The 14,857-nt window shown below is 46.1% G+C and overlaps 1 protein-coding gene across 2 annotated transcripts in view; it reads right to left on the reverse strand.

Annotated features, from left to right (window-relative positions):
- Window positions 1-1,749: 1,749 nt before the first annotated feature.
- Window positions 1,750-14,857, reverse strand: part of LOC113836627 (teneurin-2) — a 934,552-nt gene continuing 921,444 nt past the window's right edge. For both annotated transcript variants that reach the window (XM_035448193.1, XM_035448194.1), the window contains 2 exons: window positions 4,681-4,811; window positions 1,750-3,106 (listed from right to left, as the gene is read on the reverse strand). In XM_035448193.1, the coding sequence (XP_035304084.1) occupies window positions 2,345-3,106; window positions 4,681-4,811 (893 nt within the window). In that variant the 3' untranslated portion in view covers window positions 1,750-2,344. The remainder of the gene's footprint in view (window positions 3,107-4,680; window positions 4,812-14,857) is intronic.

The raw sequence follows: 14,857 nt of genomic DNA on the forward strand, positions 1-14,857 counted from the left end.
GCTTTGAGGCATCTATCCATATACAGGCAGATCCAAGAGTCTACACAGCCCTACACACCAAGGCCAAAATTTCCTGTCTGCTAGAGGGGTCTGCAGATACAGGTGGAGAAGTCTCAGAGTCACCAGAAAATTTGGTGGTGCACACTAAGATGCTCCATAGCTGGGTGTAGTGGCACATGTCTGTCACCCCAGCCCTCGTGTGGTGGAGGCAGAAGGATCAGATGTTCAAAGTCAACTTTGACTACATAGCAAGTTTGAGGTGAGTTTGGACTATGTGGGACCCTATCTCAGTCCCCTACTGCTCACCCTAAAACAAAACATAACACAAACAAAAGGAGTCCTTCCTCCCAAACAAAAACCCCAAGCCACAATAAAGCAAAAGGCTTTTCTGTGTGGTCCACAATCATCCCTAATCCAAACACCTCAAATCTAAAGTTTTTGAACACAGACATGAGGCCACAACTAGAAAACTCCAAACCATGATACTCTGTTTATAGGCACCAAATTATTAAAAAGCACTGTGTCACCAGGTGTGGTGGCACATTCCCTTAATCCCAGCACTTGGGAGAAAAGGCACTCGGATCTCTGCAAGTTCAAGCTTGGTCTTTATAGTGAGTTCCTCCAGGACAACCTAGGCTACATAGAGAGACCCCGTCCCAAAACAAAACAAGAGACTGAACACTGTATGACCTCCAGGCTCTGTATATAATATATATGAACATGAACTTCATGCTTGGATTTCTTAGTATGTATGTGATCTTGTTCTAAGATCTGAAAAAAAAAAACAAAAACAAAACAACAAAAAATGAAAGAAAGAAAAAAAAAACAAACAAAAGGAAAAGAAAATCAATCCCCTAGCTCTCCTGGTCCCAAGCTTTTGGGATAAGGGTTTCTGGACCAGCTTGGGCTCTGAGCATCCATCGCAGCTGCCCGCATTCCTCCAACCTCTACCACCATATAAAGCATTTCCACAGAAGACCAGTGTCCACAGGAGTTTTAGAGACTTTATTTATGTATAAACAATTTAAACACTTTGCCATAAATTATCTTTGCCTGTCCCTAGTCTTTGCTTAGCAGCAAATTAAAATTAATATAAAAACTCGATGAACAATTCATACATGTATATTACAAAAAAGTTCCTGTACCAAAGTTCTTATTAGACTTTTTTTTGTTTTTTTTTTTAACATTTTAAAATTTTTTTGTTTTTATTTATTTTTTATTTTCTCTCCTCGTGGTGACTGTCATGTGATTGTCTCAGTTTCTGGACCAAACAAACACACTAATAATTTTAAGTCTGAAACAGTGATTGTGCCTTGCGGCATATGTATGTACAGGGCGATCGGAAGTGGTACCGTTAGCAACAGAGTCACAAATGTCGCACCTCTACCGCAACTGATACCCACAAACTACGGAATCTAAACAGACTACACCCTGTAACTGCGTATTACTGTCCACAATGGAATCTCCAAAGACAAAAAGAGTATGAGATTTATGTGTAGTGAGTATAGCCACCATTTTGAATTAAATTTTACACTCTGCGCTCAAATAAATTAGCTCAGGCCTGACTAACTGGAGACCTGAGAGTTAAGTGCCGGACGGTATTGTTTCACTTTGACTGCTGATATTAATTTCTTTTCTTTTTCTTGTGTTTTTCTTTTTCTTTAAAAGTATTTCCAGTGCTCACTCCTCCACTTTTGTGCCCCCCCTCCCCAGGCGCTACACACAAATCACCCCCAAAGTCGTGTTTTTAAATGCACCTGTATTTGCTTAAACGAAAACGTCGGAAGTGTTTCTCCAACCATCAGTCTGAGTCGCCCTCAGCTGCTCTGGTGACGCCGGCCCTTGTGAATGTTTCTGTGTTGCTCACGTGTGAATGAGTGAGGTATTAGGATATGAGGCCTTCTCGTCTTCATCTCTTCGTTTGTACTGTCGGTGTGTTTGTCTTTTTTGTTTGCTGTTTTTTGTTTGTTTGTTTGTGTTTGTTTTCTGTTCCTTTCCTTTTGGCTATTCTGCGTCTCTTTTCTGTGTTAGACCCGGAACAAGTGGGTCATATTTTAGGGGAACTTGAAACATTTTGAGTGTTCGTTCATTCATTCGTTCGTTCATTCATTCTTTTGTTTTGTTTTCCTCAGAATTTGTGGCCGAGCTCTAGTCTACTTCAGGATGAGGGACTTTGCGCTTGGACAGTAGCATTTGAACTCAAAAAATGTGAGCTTTCTTGCCACTTGGGATCCTAAAGCAGCCTGGCCTCAGTGCCCCTGTTAGGTCTTCGTCTCCTTAGGAGAGGAGGTCACAGTTGCTCCTGCTGAGCCACCCAGAAAAGAGGTGGCAGCAGATTATTTTGTTACCTCTTTCCCATCTCATTCTGTCTTAAGAACTGGATGTTGCTGCTACTGTCTGCCAGCTCTGGGTACTGTTCCACCGGAAGCACGTAATAGCCCTCATAACCTTGCACCCGTCCGGTGCTTAGGAGTTGCTGCTTCTCGCCCTCCGTCCACAGGCGGCTGCCCTCTCTCCCATCCCTGGCTTTCTGCTGCTCCTTGGCCCAGGCAGTGCCCAGGGCCCTCTGTCTCGCTTGGTCCAGGACTCGGGCCTTCTCTTCATCCAGCGTGTCAGGGGTGAGGCCGTATCGGATGCTGAGCAGCAGTGTGGAGTACTGGAACTCAATGTTGGTGAACCTTCGAGTCCTGCCATTCACCAGGAGCGTGGGCTGTGACACAGTCACATTCACCCCACTCTCCAGCACCTTGCGCCCAATGGTGGTGCCCAGCGTGACCAGGTCACCATCTGCTGCCCCGATCTTCACAAAGTAGTGCGTGTCCTTGCCCTCGATGCTGTAGTGCATCTTGTCCAAGTAGTAGGCATTGTTCAACACAGATGCCACCTTGCGGCTGTCCTCACTGGCGATGCTGGACACACCTGTGGTCACCCGTCCTTCTTTGATGGCAAACATGATGCCTTTGCCGATAATGGGTGTGGTGGTTGCAAACCAGTGACCTGCTTTCTCTCGGATGCTGGCATGGAGCTTTTTAGAGATGACCTGTCCTTCCAGAGCCAGGAAGGCCTGATTGTGCCTCTCTGTGGTCTGCTGGACACCTGTAATGAGCTGTGGGCACAAGACAAAAGGGAGAGGTCAGAAGGTAGCCTAAGCAGCGTGTGTAGCAAAACCGAAGAGATGGGTGCTGAACACTCCTCTGCCAGGATTGACACACTGTGCTAATACGTACTGATATATCCCTACCTTTTCTAACTAGGGTAGACTGGCTGGTTCCCAGTCCCCTAATGGGGTGCTCTGTCCATCTTGTCACCATGCCACTTAATGAAATATGTTAAAGCAGGTTCTCCACCTCGCCCAAGTCTGTACCCAGGCTGTGCATCCCAACTGTGGGAACCAAGAGATATTTTGCACTTGTGGTGCAGCAGCTGCCTGGCACACTTCAGACACAGGGATGTCCTGATGTGGGGAATCAGGTATCTGAAAGGGGGAAGCCCTGTTGCTGTAACCTGCCCTGCTCCAAAACTAGTGGCTTGTATAGTCACTGCCTTTACTCAAAGTTAGAGCAGCCACAGATGGATATCTGGGGACTGACTGCCCTGTTAGTAAAGCAGCTCTCAGGCCACCAAGCTGAGGCTGCGTTCTAGGCAGGTACTCTAGGTGATTTGTGTGCATATTCATATTTGAGAGCTGGAGGCTAAGAGATCCAGGCTGTGAGGGCCAGAGGGAATACCCCCTCCTCCCCACTTTGAGTCCATTGCTTTGGATCTCGGCCCTGGTTCTGCAGAGGAGTGAAATCACTATTATCTCCTTGGCCTTGAGTTCTCCACTCACAAATGACAACTTGTCTCAATTGGTGGTTGGGGGACAGGCTGGAATAATGGAAGAGGCTGTGTTTGGGAGGTAACAGCACTTAGATAAATGAGAGAAATGATGGCTATTCATCCACTGAGTGGTCCCCGAGGGGCAGGATGGAGAGAATGCTGTTCTCAATTACCCAGCAGCTCCTCCTTGCCTCTCTATAGTCACACAATCTGGACGACTATTCAGAGCAGCCGAGACCTTCCAGATATCCACAGAGCGGAGCCTCAGTCCTGTATCAGGGGGTCAGCTCAATGCAGTTCCCGAGCTGCCCATCTGCTTGTGGCGGAGGTCTCAGCTGCACCCAAATTGAAACTGACCACCCTTCGGTCATCAAAGAAAGACCCAGGCACAAATTATGTTCTGAAAACTCAATCTGTATGCATTTGGGCCATAACGTGCTGAGGTTTTATGTAGGGCATAAAAATGTTCTTTAATGGGACAGAAACTGCAAACCACAGTTTTATTACATCCCATAAAAGCCGAAAGGGTTATGATCTTACAGCAGTGCAGATGGCAGGGTGCCACTGGATTTCTCTGGGCTATTGTTAATCAAGAAATGACCGGAGGGTAGACACTGAATAGATAATGATACCACAATTAAGGTAATCATTGAGGCTGGGGAGAAATATGGGCCACCCTAGAAAGGATAGCACCGGCACTCTCTTGGCCTGGGAAGTCTCTGCTCCTGCATAGCTTTTATACCCAGCCTCAGTGTTCCTTTTCCAACAGGCCCCCAGCTCCTGTGTGGCTCTGTGTATGAAAGGGAAGAAGACTGTTGTTTGGATTCTCATCAAGGGCCGTCCCCTGACCTTGGCACTTACCTGTCCATTCTCACTTGCTTGACTCTCTGACAATTCATAGGGAGGAGGCACAAAATACATTTTTGCTCTTGGGAATCCAGGAATGATGTTGCTGAGCTGAAATCCAAACATCACAAGCCAGCTTTTCACATCTATGGTAGAAGCAAAAACAAAGACTTCTGAAATCACAGGGGTGGGATGGAGGCTGCAGCAAATCTCGCAAAAAGAACAAAATAAAATGGGTGGTTGGGTGTGAGATCTAACAGAAGAGGGTGGCAATATTTGATGACTGGCTCTCAGGACAGGAACCAGACATTCTTTAAGAAATATTTTATTTAGTTTTGTCCTATGTGTATTAGTGTTTTGCTTAATGCATGGCACCCCTACAGGCCAGAGGAAGGCATCAGATCCCCTGGAACTGGGATTTTAGATGGTTGTGAGCCACCACATGAGTCCTGGGGACAAAACCTGGGTCATTTGCCAGAGCATCAAGTGCTCTTAACTGCTAAGCCATCTCTCCTGGCCAGCCCAGAGTTTCCTTATATGTGTCCAAGGAAGATGTCTAGCCCAGTGTGGCCACTGATAACCACCATATTGTTATTACAAAGGCCAGTGTGGAACGGGCAGATCTGACTTCAAGTCCTCTTGCTCTGTGATCTTGGCTAGGTTTCTGTCCCTCTGTTAACCTCAGGTCCTTTAATTTTGAGTTAAGACAATAATTGTCCTATCTCATTGGGTTGATGTGAGGGCCAGAGGATAAAACGTATGTAAAGAACTCACTATAGAGACTGGTACATGGAGAACTTAACTAGTATGAATTTCATATGAACTTTTTTGTTTTGTTTTTTGAGAAAAGGTTTACTCTGTGTAACAGTCCTGGATGTCCTAGAACTCATTTTGCAGACTAGTCTAGCCTTGAACTCACTGAGATCCACCTGCCTCTGCCTCTCAAGTGCTGGGATTAAAGACTTGCACCACCACCACCACCCAGCTATAAGAACTATTTTTAAAGGAATTATTTATTTATGTACTTCATGTTTATGGATGTTTTGTTGGCATGTACATGCACACACTAGAAAAGGGGATCGGATTACATGGGGCTACAGTGGTAGATGGTTGTGATCCACCATGCTAGGAATTGAACTCAGGACCTCTGGAAGAGCAGCCAGTGCTCTTAACTGCTAAGCCATCTCTCCAGCACCCCACACAAAACATTACAGGTCAGGCAGTGTGCCCAAAGCTGGAGGCGATGACCAACCAGGGGGATGAGTGCTGACTGTGAACATGAGGCAGGAAATTTGGGCTGGGGCTCTGCACTGAGGCTGGCTTACCAGGGGACATCTATGATAAACAGATTTTTAGTTCTTGAGCCCATCTCTCTAAACCTGTCCTTCAAAGAGAACTCAAGAGATGTGCCCTATTATCAACGAACATCCCAGCCATTAAATTTGCACTTATATCATGTGTCCCACATGTCTTGTGGAGGTCCCCCGACCTCCTTCCACCATCATCCAGGAAGCCCTCTACTCATTCCTCACTGCATTCCCATGTTCTCCAGAGCCACCAGGCTGGAGCCCGGAAGGATGGAGCTCATTAGGCTTCTCATTCCTATTCACAAAGGTGCCTGAGATCCCGCCTCACACCCTGGGCTTGCCTCTTTCCTGCTCCCTTTCCACCTCTCCTAAGTTCTGAAACATTCCACTGGACCCCCAGAGTTCAAACCTGCCTTTAGGAAAGCTTTCTGTGCCTTCAGATTTTAATAGTCCTTTTCCCTTTTTGCCTCAATTCAAGCTATCTTTTCCCATAGAACCTGAGTCTCCTGGCCCTTGACTACAGCCTCTGGACCACGGCTGACCTTGGGCTACTCACCCAAATTCTGTCTGAGTCTGAATTAATTCTTGGTGATTTCATTAGACAAGTAGCTGCTCCTTCAAACACCTCGGCCCCTTAATTCCCTGACCTCCTCTCACATCTCACCTCTGGACCTTGTCCCTGATCCTCCTGTATGTCAGTTTCATACACACAACTCTCTGGCTACAGCCTCAGTTCTTTGGCTCATTATCCAACACCAAGGGCCTTTCAGCCATCTGTCTCAAACTCCCTTTCTCTGTTCCTCAACTTTCTGCTCCTTGTTCTCTCCTAGTCTGGCACATACTACCTAACCAACCCCTGAACTCATTTCTTGGGGGTCTGCAGTCTGCTTTCATGTCATCATGCTTGCTTGGTGAAATCAAAATACTCAGTAAATCCAAGCTGCATATATTCCATTTTTGCACCTGTGCAGGTGAACGATGCTGGAGAAAACATCATCACCATGCTGTCAGATGTCACCGAAAATCCCTGACTACCAATCTTTAGGGTACCTTCTGGCTGCCTGCAATTCTCCTTCCTTTTTTTACTCCTTTCAGCTGTCCACTCACTCCCCTGCATCATCTCTGTATCTATCTTATCCCACCCACCCACCCACCCACCCAATCCATCCATCCTCAATTTTTTGAGACATGGTCTCTCATGTAGACCAGGCTGGACTGGAACTTGTGGCAGTCCCCTGCTTCTATCTTCTAAGTGCATGGCTAGGGGCATGGACCACCACACTTAGATTCCCCCCATCCTATATATATTTATTTTTCTTTGCTCATCTCTCCCCAAAACTCTACCACCTCCCACCAGCAGTCAACTTTGATTCCTACTTTGATGCGGAGACTGAGGCAGCCAGAGAAGGGTTTCCCTCTGTGCTACCTCCTGTTTGCCTATGGCACCGTGGCTCAGCCTCTGCATCTGGGAGTGCTGATCTTTTTCCTCTTCCACCACTACATGAGCTGTGGGTGCTGAGCCCCACACTGTTCATCTGGCCACACAACTTTTCTTGTCAACTCAGGGCCATCACTCCAGCAATCTTTTCTTACCCCACAGTAGGGACTCATTCCTTCTTCTAATGGATTCACCTCACCACATACCAAGATGCTGTTAAATGGCCTAGCCCCGACAGTTACTTTCTTATTCCTACTGCCCATTTTATATTCATCTTTACAAAAACCTCCTAAGATGACACTAACCCTATGTACTCATTGCTCTTTATTCTTCTCATTTTCCCCCTGCTACTGTGTAGAAATCTCATCTGTCAAGGTAATGAGTGATCTCTACATTGCCAAGCTCCATGCTGTTTTTTTTTTTTTTTTTTTTTTTTTTTTTTTTTTTTTGTGTGTGTGTGTGTGTGTGTCTGTCTGTCTATCTGTCTGTCTGTCTGTCTGTCTGAACCTATCTGATGAGAAGGAAACTATCCCCCTGCCAAATTACCATTATCATGTGTTGGAGGTGGCACACACATGCCATGGCATGCATGTGGACATCAGAGAACAACTTTGCAGATTGTTCTCTTTTTCCTCTTTCTGTCTTTACCTGGGTTCCGGGAATTGAACTCACCAGCCTTGAAAGGCAAGCTCCTTCATGCATAGTGGCATCTTCCCAGCCATAGTCATCTAGCCTTGAGAGCTAAGTGCTGCCTCCAGGCTAATGCTAACTCCAAAGTGTACAGCCCCGCCTGGCCTTCTTCTAAGCTCAGCACTTGTGCATCTTGTCTGTTTCTAGTTCGATGTATCCAAAACTGACTTCTTGTTCTGTCCCTTGTCTATCTTTTTCTCTTCAAATATTTGTACCTCTATTCTACCCACCACCCGAAACTCCTTTCTTTTCTCCCTACATCCAATCCATCAGGAAATCCTCCCTGGTCTTTGTTTTTTAACATTGGGGTAAATTTTATATTGCAAGAAATTCACAAATTTTAGTAGCTTACCCAATTTAGTGGCCCCCAGGATATTAAAAATGTTGGCAGCCATTGTCACTATCTAATTCCATGACACTTTGATCCCACAAAGAACCCACTAGTAGACTTTTAACTAGCTTCCTTGCTTCCAGTCTTTGGCCCACTTATCAGTACAGTAACCAGATGACTCCCCAGGTATGGAGCAGATGAGGTCATTTGCTTGCTCAGAGCACTTAGAGGACATTTCTCAGTGGAAAAGTCAAGGTCATTGGAATGACCTTGAAGGACCCAAGGACCTGTCTCATGATCTCTCTGATGTCTTCTTCCATTTTTTTTATTTGGTGTTTTGAAGCAGGTTCTCTCTCTCTAGTCTTAAACTCATCATCTTCATGTCTCAGCTTCCTAAGTGCTGGTATTACAGGTAAGTGCAATCTTGTGCAGCTGTGCTCCTTCTCAAGCATGTTAGGTGCACACCTATCTCTGGATCGTCATGACAGCAAGCACCTCTGCCCAGCAAACTCTTTCCTAAAAGCATTTTCTGACTCCTTTATTCTCCTTCTTTCAAGTTTAGCTCAAGTGTAACTGAAGCTAATGCCACCCATCATACTGAAGTGCATCCCTACCAGCCTTCAATATACCAGGGCCCTTCACTGTGCCCAAGCCTCCATCTAAATCAGTAGTCACGGTCTCACATGCAATGCTTTCTGGGAAATATTTATTCTTTGTTGTTGGTTTCCTTCAGCATGTGTGCTCTATGGGGAGGGATTTTAAACATTTATTTGTTTACTTCCTTTTTGACTCCAAAGTCAATCTCTCTATGTGTAGTCCTGGATGTCCTGGAATCCCTTATGTAGACCATGATGGCCTCCAGCTCACAGAGATCCTCCTGCCTCTGCCTCCTAAATACTGGGATTCAAGGCATGTTCTACCACACCCACCCCCTAAAAATTATTTTATTCTTTGATGTCTTTTACACAATAATGCTTGGTACAAACAAATGCTCAGTTAATACCTATGGAATGAATGAATGAATGAACTAGAACACACTTGGTAAAAGCTATCCTGTTTAGCAAAAATGCAACAGAGGATTCCTCTATACCTGCCCAACAAACACGTCTGTTGGCAGTCAGGTGTAGCTCCTTCTTGTCCTGGGACTGTGATGGAAATTTAATGTTGCTATTGACACTAAATCAAGGCATAGAATAGCCCTCTCTGAGAAGCAATCAGACAGCTTTGGTCCACCTGTCATCTGTGGGAACACATTTGCTCTTTGAATGACTTGGGGACTATACATGGGTGAGAGCATAGTTCATGGTCATGTGAGGGCCTGTAGCTCAGTGGCAGAATACTTGCTTAGCATACGTGAGGCCCTGAGTTCCATTCCCAGCATCACAAAGACAAAACATCGTGGAAGTCATGTAAGGATGTTATTCTGCCTGGTGTGGTAGCACACCACTTTCACAGCATTTGAGAAGCAGAGGTAGGAGGTTCTCTATGACTCAATATGGTCTGTGTAGTGATTTCCAGGTCACACAGGGCTGCTATATAGTGAGACCCTGACAAAAAAACGCTATTCACAATAGCGAAGAAATGGGACCAGTCTAGATGTCCATTACAAATGAATGAATAAAGAAAATGTGGTATTTGTACACAAAATGATTTTATTTAGTTGTAAAGAAAAGTGAAATCAGACATCTGAAGGAAAATGGATAGAAATTCTCATGCTAAGTGAAATAAATTAGACTCTGGCAAATGCCATGTTTTCTGTCATATGGGAATCCTGTGTGTGTGTGTGTGTGTGTGTGTGTGTGTGTGTGTGTGTGTTTCAAGTATGCTGCTCATATTGCTTCTCAGAGAAGGTTCTTCCATGCCTCTACATCTAGTGTCAAAGTCAGGATTGACCATCAGAAGGAAGGAAGAAATCTTAAGAGATAGAAAGATAGATAGATAGACAGATAGATAGAATAACAGAATAGATATGATATAAATCAGAAATGGGGGTGGCTGACATGGGGAAGAGAGGGACAATGGTGGGTGGGGAGTGTAGTATAGTTGGGGGATATATAAGAACAAAGTATGTATGGAAATGCCACAATGAAACCCATTAATTTGCATTTTAAAACACCAAATAAATAAAAATAAAAAGGAATACAGGTTTGAAATTGCTTTGAAAAGCACACTGGGGGCCCGGTAAGAAGCCACAAATGGCAAGTGCTTTCTCTGTAAGCATGAGGACCTGAGTTCAGATCCCAGCACCCACATACAATCCTGGGTCTGGCAGACATGCCTGTAATCCTAGGGCTGAGGGGCAGGGACAGGCATGTCCCCAGAGCTTGCTCCAGGCTCTGCAAGAGACTGTCTTAAAACATAAAGTGGAGAGAGACTGGGCAAGATACATTGCCCTGAGGCCTCCACACACATGTACATACACATGCATACAACACACATGCACAGATGAATACATACACAGAGAGAGAAAGAGACAGAGAGGGGGAGGGGGAGGGAGGGAGATACAGAGACACAGAAACAGACAGAGGGAGGAAGGGAGGGAGGGAGGGAGAGAGGAGAGAGAGAGGGGAGAGAGAGAGAGAGAGAGAGAGAGAGAGAGAGAGAGAGAGAGAGAAGAGAGAGGAGAGAGAGGAGAGAGAGAGAGAGAGAGAGAGAGAGAGAGAGAGAGAGAGAGAGAGAGAGAGAGACAAGCACTGATACCAAGCATAAATGGCTTTAGTGTAGCCGCAGCATACACGGCATTGCCCACTATGGCCAGGCAGATGTTTGGTGCCACAGGACACTGGTTTTCATCCTGGGATATTTATGGACACTTGCCATGACTTTTTATTTTCCACCACTCCCAGGTGCCATCGGCACTATAATTTAATTACTAATCTAAAAAACAAATGCGCCTTTTTTTAAAACCTGGGGAGATCCATTTAGAAAATGAACATAACTGCCACACAGGGCACAGGACTGACTTGTAAACCCCAAGCTAACTGTAAAACCGAAAGGGAGGAGACAAAGCCATGCACTTTCCAGCAAACACCAATGAGGTCTCTGCCAGAGAGTCAGTCTTAGACCAGCTCTCTTGGCTGAAAGATGAGACATGTATGTTAAAGAGGGTTGTTACATGCAACTAAGTGACAGAGCTCAGAGACCCTGAGAAGTGACACCCCCCCCATAGTGCTTGTGGCACTGAATCCCTCCTCTGTGTACCATATAAACCTGCATAAATTTCACTAGAGACAGACAGGACTTGTCGGGAATTCTTGTCCTCATCCTCCTCCTCCTCCATTGAGGAGGTCCCTCCCTCCCCCATGGTCTCCTTGCTCTCCTCGGTGAGCACATCTCAGAGCAGAAAAGCTGTGTTTTAAAGCAGACTTAAGTATCTGGAGAGGGGAGTGCCTGCCACAGCCTAGTGTCAGTCAGGGAACAACTTGAGGGGGTTGGTTCTCTCTTTCCACTATGTGGGTCCCGGTGATTGAACTCAGATTGTCAAGCTTGTGAGCAAGCACCTCTACCCACTGAACCATCTTGACTGCTCAAGACCAGGGATTTGAAAGAGCACTCCTGTGAATGGAAACTGTTAGGTTAATTCCTATTTCCTGTTTCTCCTTTTCCTTGTCCGCCTCTTTCTTTCTCTTCCTCTTCCTTCTCCCGTTTGTTCTTTTAACCCTCCTTCCTTCCTTCCTTCCTTCCTTCCTTCCTTCCTTCCTTCCTTCCTTCCTCATTCCCTCTCTCTCTCCTTTCCTCCCTCCCTCCCTCCTTTCCCCCTCCCTTTCCTCGTCCTGCACTGGGATTACAAGTGTGTCCTGCCACACAGGACATACTTTGCTTCTCATGGCAAACTTGTGAAACCTCTGTTTAAGACATGGATCGTATCCTGGTCCCATCAGGGGCAGTGCAGGTCCTTCCAGTCTCTTTAGATTGGCAAGTGTAACGGAAGACAGGTCCCCCAAACAAACATCCTGTCCAGAGGCAGATGACGAGGCAGGTGCTGGCAGCAACCCAGCCACTCTAAGAGCTACCCTTCCTTCCCTTCTCATACTCTCCACAGCATGGGGCCATGCCACCTCTGTTGCCACCACTGGCACTCTACACTCTCTGAAAATTGTCATAGCACCTTCCGATGTTAAGTGTAAATATGCAAAGAAGGTGACATGAAATGGGTGTGGTTCTCCTCAGAGAGATTAAACACACAAACTTATCCAGCTGTAGCATGCCTTTGACTTGTGCATCCAAGACTCTTTGGGGAGAGAGGGCAAAAGGGAAGGTGGCTCATCACACTCCTTCTGGAATGTTCACTTAACTCTAATGTCTGGGGCCTAAAAGGATACATGAGCTCAGTCTGAAGGCACATCTGGAGGTGTCTCCATTTCACTGCCACTCTCATTAATGAATGTGTGATTATGTGCCTGGCTGATTCAATGTCTTCACAACTCCGTGAGGTGAGTGTAGTTGTTACCATCATTTTGCAGTTGAGAAGACTAAGACTCAGAAAGCTCAAGACATTTGTATCAGCAAGTGAGTGGTGAGGCCAGGATTGGTGTTTGGGGACTGTCCCCAGGTTCTGACATCAGAAGGAGGTGGCAGAGGACAGGTAGTGCTCAGGCTGGGCATGGGTCCACTGTGTCCAACACTGAGCAGTTTCCTCTGTGCCCATTTTCTCTGCCCCAGTGTTTTCGGATGAACTTGGAGCTGTTTCTGTACCAGGAACAGACACTTTCCTTCAGAGAGCTGTTTCCAAACAGCATGGGTTCTTCTGGATTCCGGACCAATTCTTTTTTTTTTTTTTTTTTTTTTTTTTTTTGCCTTTCGAGACAGGATTTCTCTGTGTAGGCCTGGCTGTCCTGTCCTGGCTACATCTTAATTGCTTCTTCCACTTGGGTTGTGAGAAGCAGGTTCAACCACTCTGCAAGTCTCCTAAGTGGCAAATTAAGGCTGATTTAGACAGGGCGTGCGGGTGAGCCAGTGTTAGAACTGCTGTTCTCTGCAGAGCCCATTCTCTCAGGGTCAGCTGGTGGGAGCAGGTGGCTGCAGGTGTGGTCCTGCCTGGCCTGGCTGCTCTCCCAGCTCCCTTTCTCAGCTGCCACTGCAGCTTCTGTGAATCCGCCCTTTATTTTAGACTCTCTCTAATTGTTTCTGGATTCAATTTGGCTGGACTTCGTTCAGATTGATTTGATTCCCACTTATCCAGTCTCCATGAAGCCCTGAGATTAGGAAAGCCATCTTGCTGGTCAGAAAAACCCTGCTAATCTCATTTTTCTTTTTTCTTTTCTTTTCTCCCAGGGAAGTAGAAACAGAGCTGAGGGTCTTGGTGAGTCTGTGAATGGTTTCATTTGTGCCTCGGTAGCATGTGGGCTTCTCTTCGTTCACTTCTGGCTGATTAATTGCTAAGATGTCCAGTGCTAGGCAAGGCTGTGTGAAGCATATTTGTGTGGAACAGGATTTGTCCCTTCGTTCCCCAAGTTGAGGCAGACCTGCTCTGCCTCCAGGGTCACTGGGTATCTTCTCAAACATGATTAGCCTCTCTCTTCTAGCTCAAAAAGCTCTCTCCACAATTGTCACTTGCCCAGCAAGGCTCTCTAAATAAAGGGGTACTTGGTATCACTCTTTAGGTAACCCCTTGTCCTGTTTTGTCTTCATAGCACTCACCATTACATGTGTGTGTGTGTGTGTGTGTGTGTGTGTGTGTGTGTGTGTGTGTGTGTGGTTTCCTGAAAGATACTTAAATTTGAAATTGTAGTGAGTTGGGGACAAAGTCTTGCTAAACAATGGGGAAGAGAGGAAGATTTGGCAGGGCATCAGAACAGGCAGCTCCCGGTGAGACATGGGGAGGAACCAGCTTAGCCATAGATCCTGGGTGCTAAGGGTCTAGCTGCTTTGCTTGGAAATGGACACTGGTTTCAGTTCCTAAAGGTGTAAAGCTTGTCTGTGATGTGTTGCATGGCCACAGTTGACCATGGAAGCCAATAGCTGCTGTGTGAGGCATCAAGGCAGCCCTGTGCTTCAGGCAGCTCTGGCTTCCTTTCCCATTTTGGGGGATGGACAAGTGATCACCTGAGTGTGGGTGCCTCTATAGTCATGGCTAAGAGCTGTGGGGTCTCTTGGAACATAGGGAGCCCTGTTCTTGGGTTTCCTTTATGACTCTTCTATAGAGTACATGGCCAGATTAGATTACTCTTGCCTGCTTGCTAGAAGTTGACCCTGTTGGCCCTAATCCCTCTGTGTCCATCCACACATCCAAATTTCTTTGTCTTCTATCTCTCCAAGGACAAGTACTTTGTCCTGCTCCCAACTGTCTTACATCTACTACACCAGAATCTCCAGGATCTTTCCTGGATGGGTGGACAGAGGGTGGGCAGGGCATCTCATTCACCAACTTCTTGCTTATTTTGTGAAGTGGATCATCTTTCCCCCACATGCCCTGTCTGCAAGCTT

Source organism: Cricetulus griseus, chromosome 7 (assembly GCF_003668045.3).
Source record: "Cricetulus griseus strain 17A/GY chromosome 7, alternate assembly CriGri-PICRH-1.0, whole genome shotgun sequence".
Taxonomy (NCBI): Eukaryota; Metazoa; Chordata; class Mammalia; order Rodentia; family Cricetidae; genus Cricetulus; species Cricetulus griseus.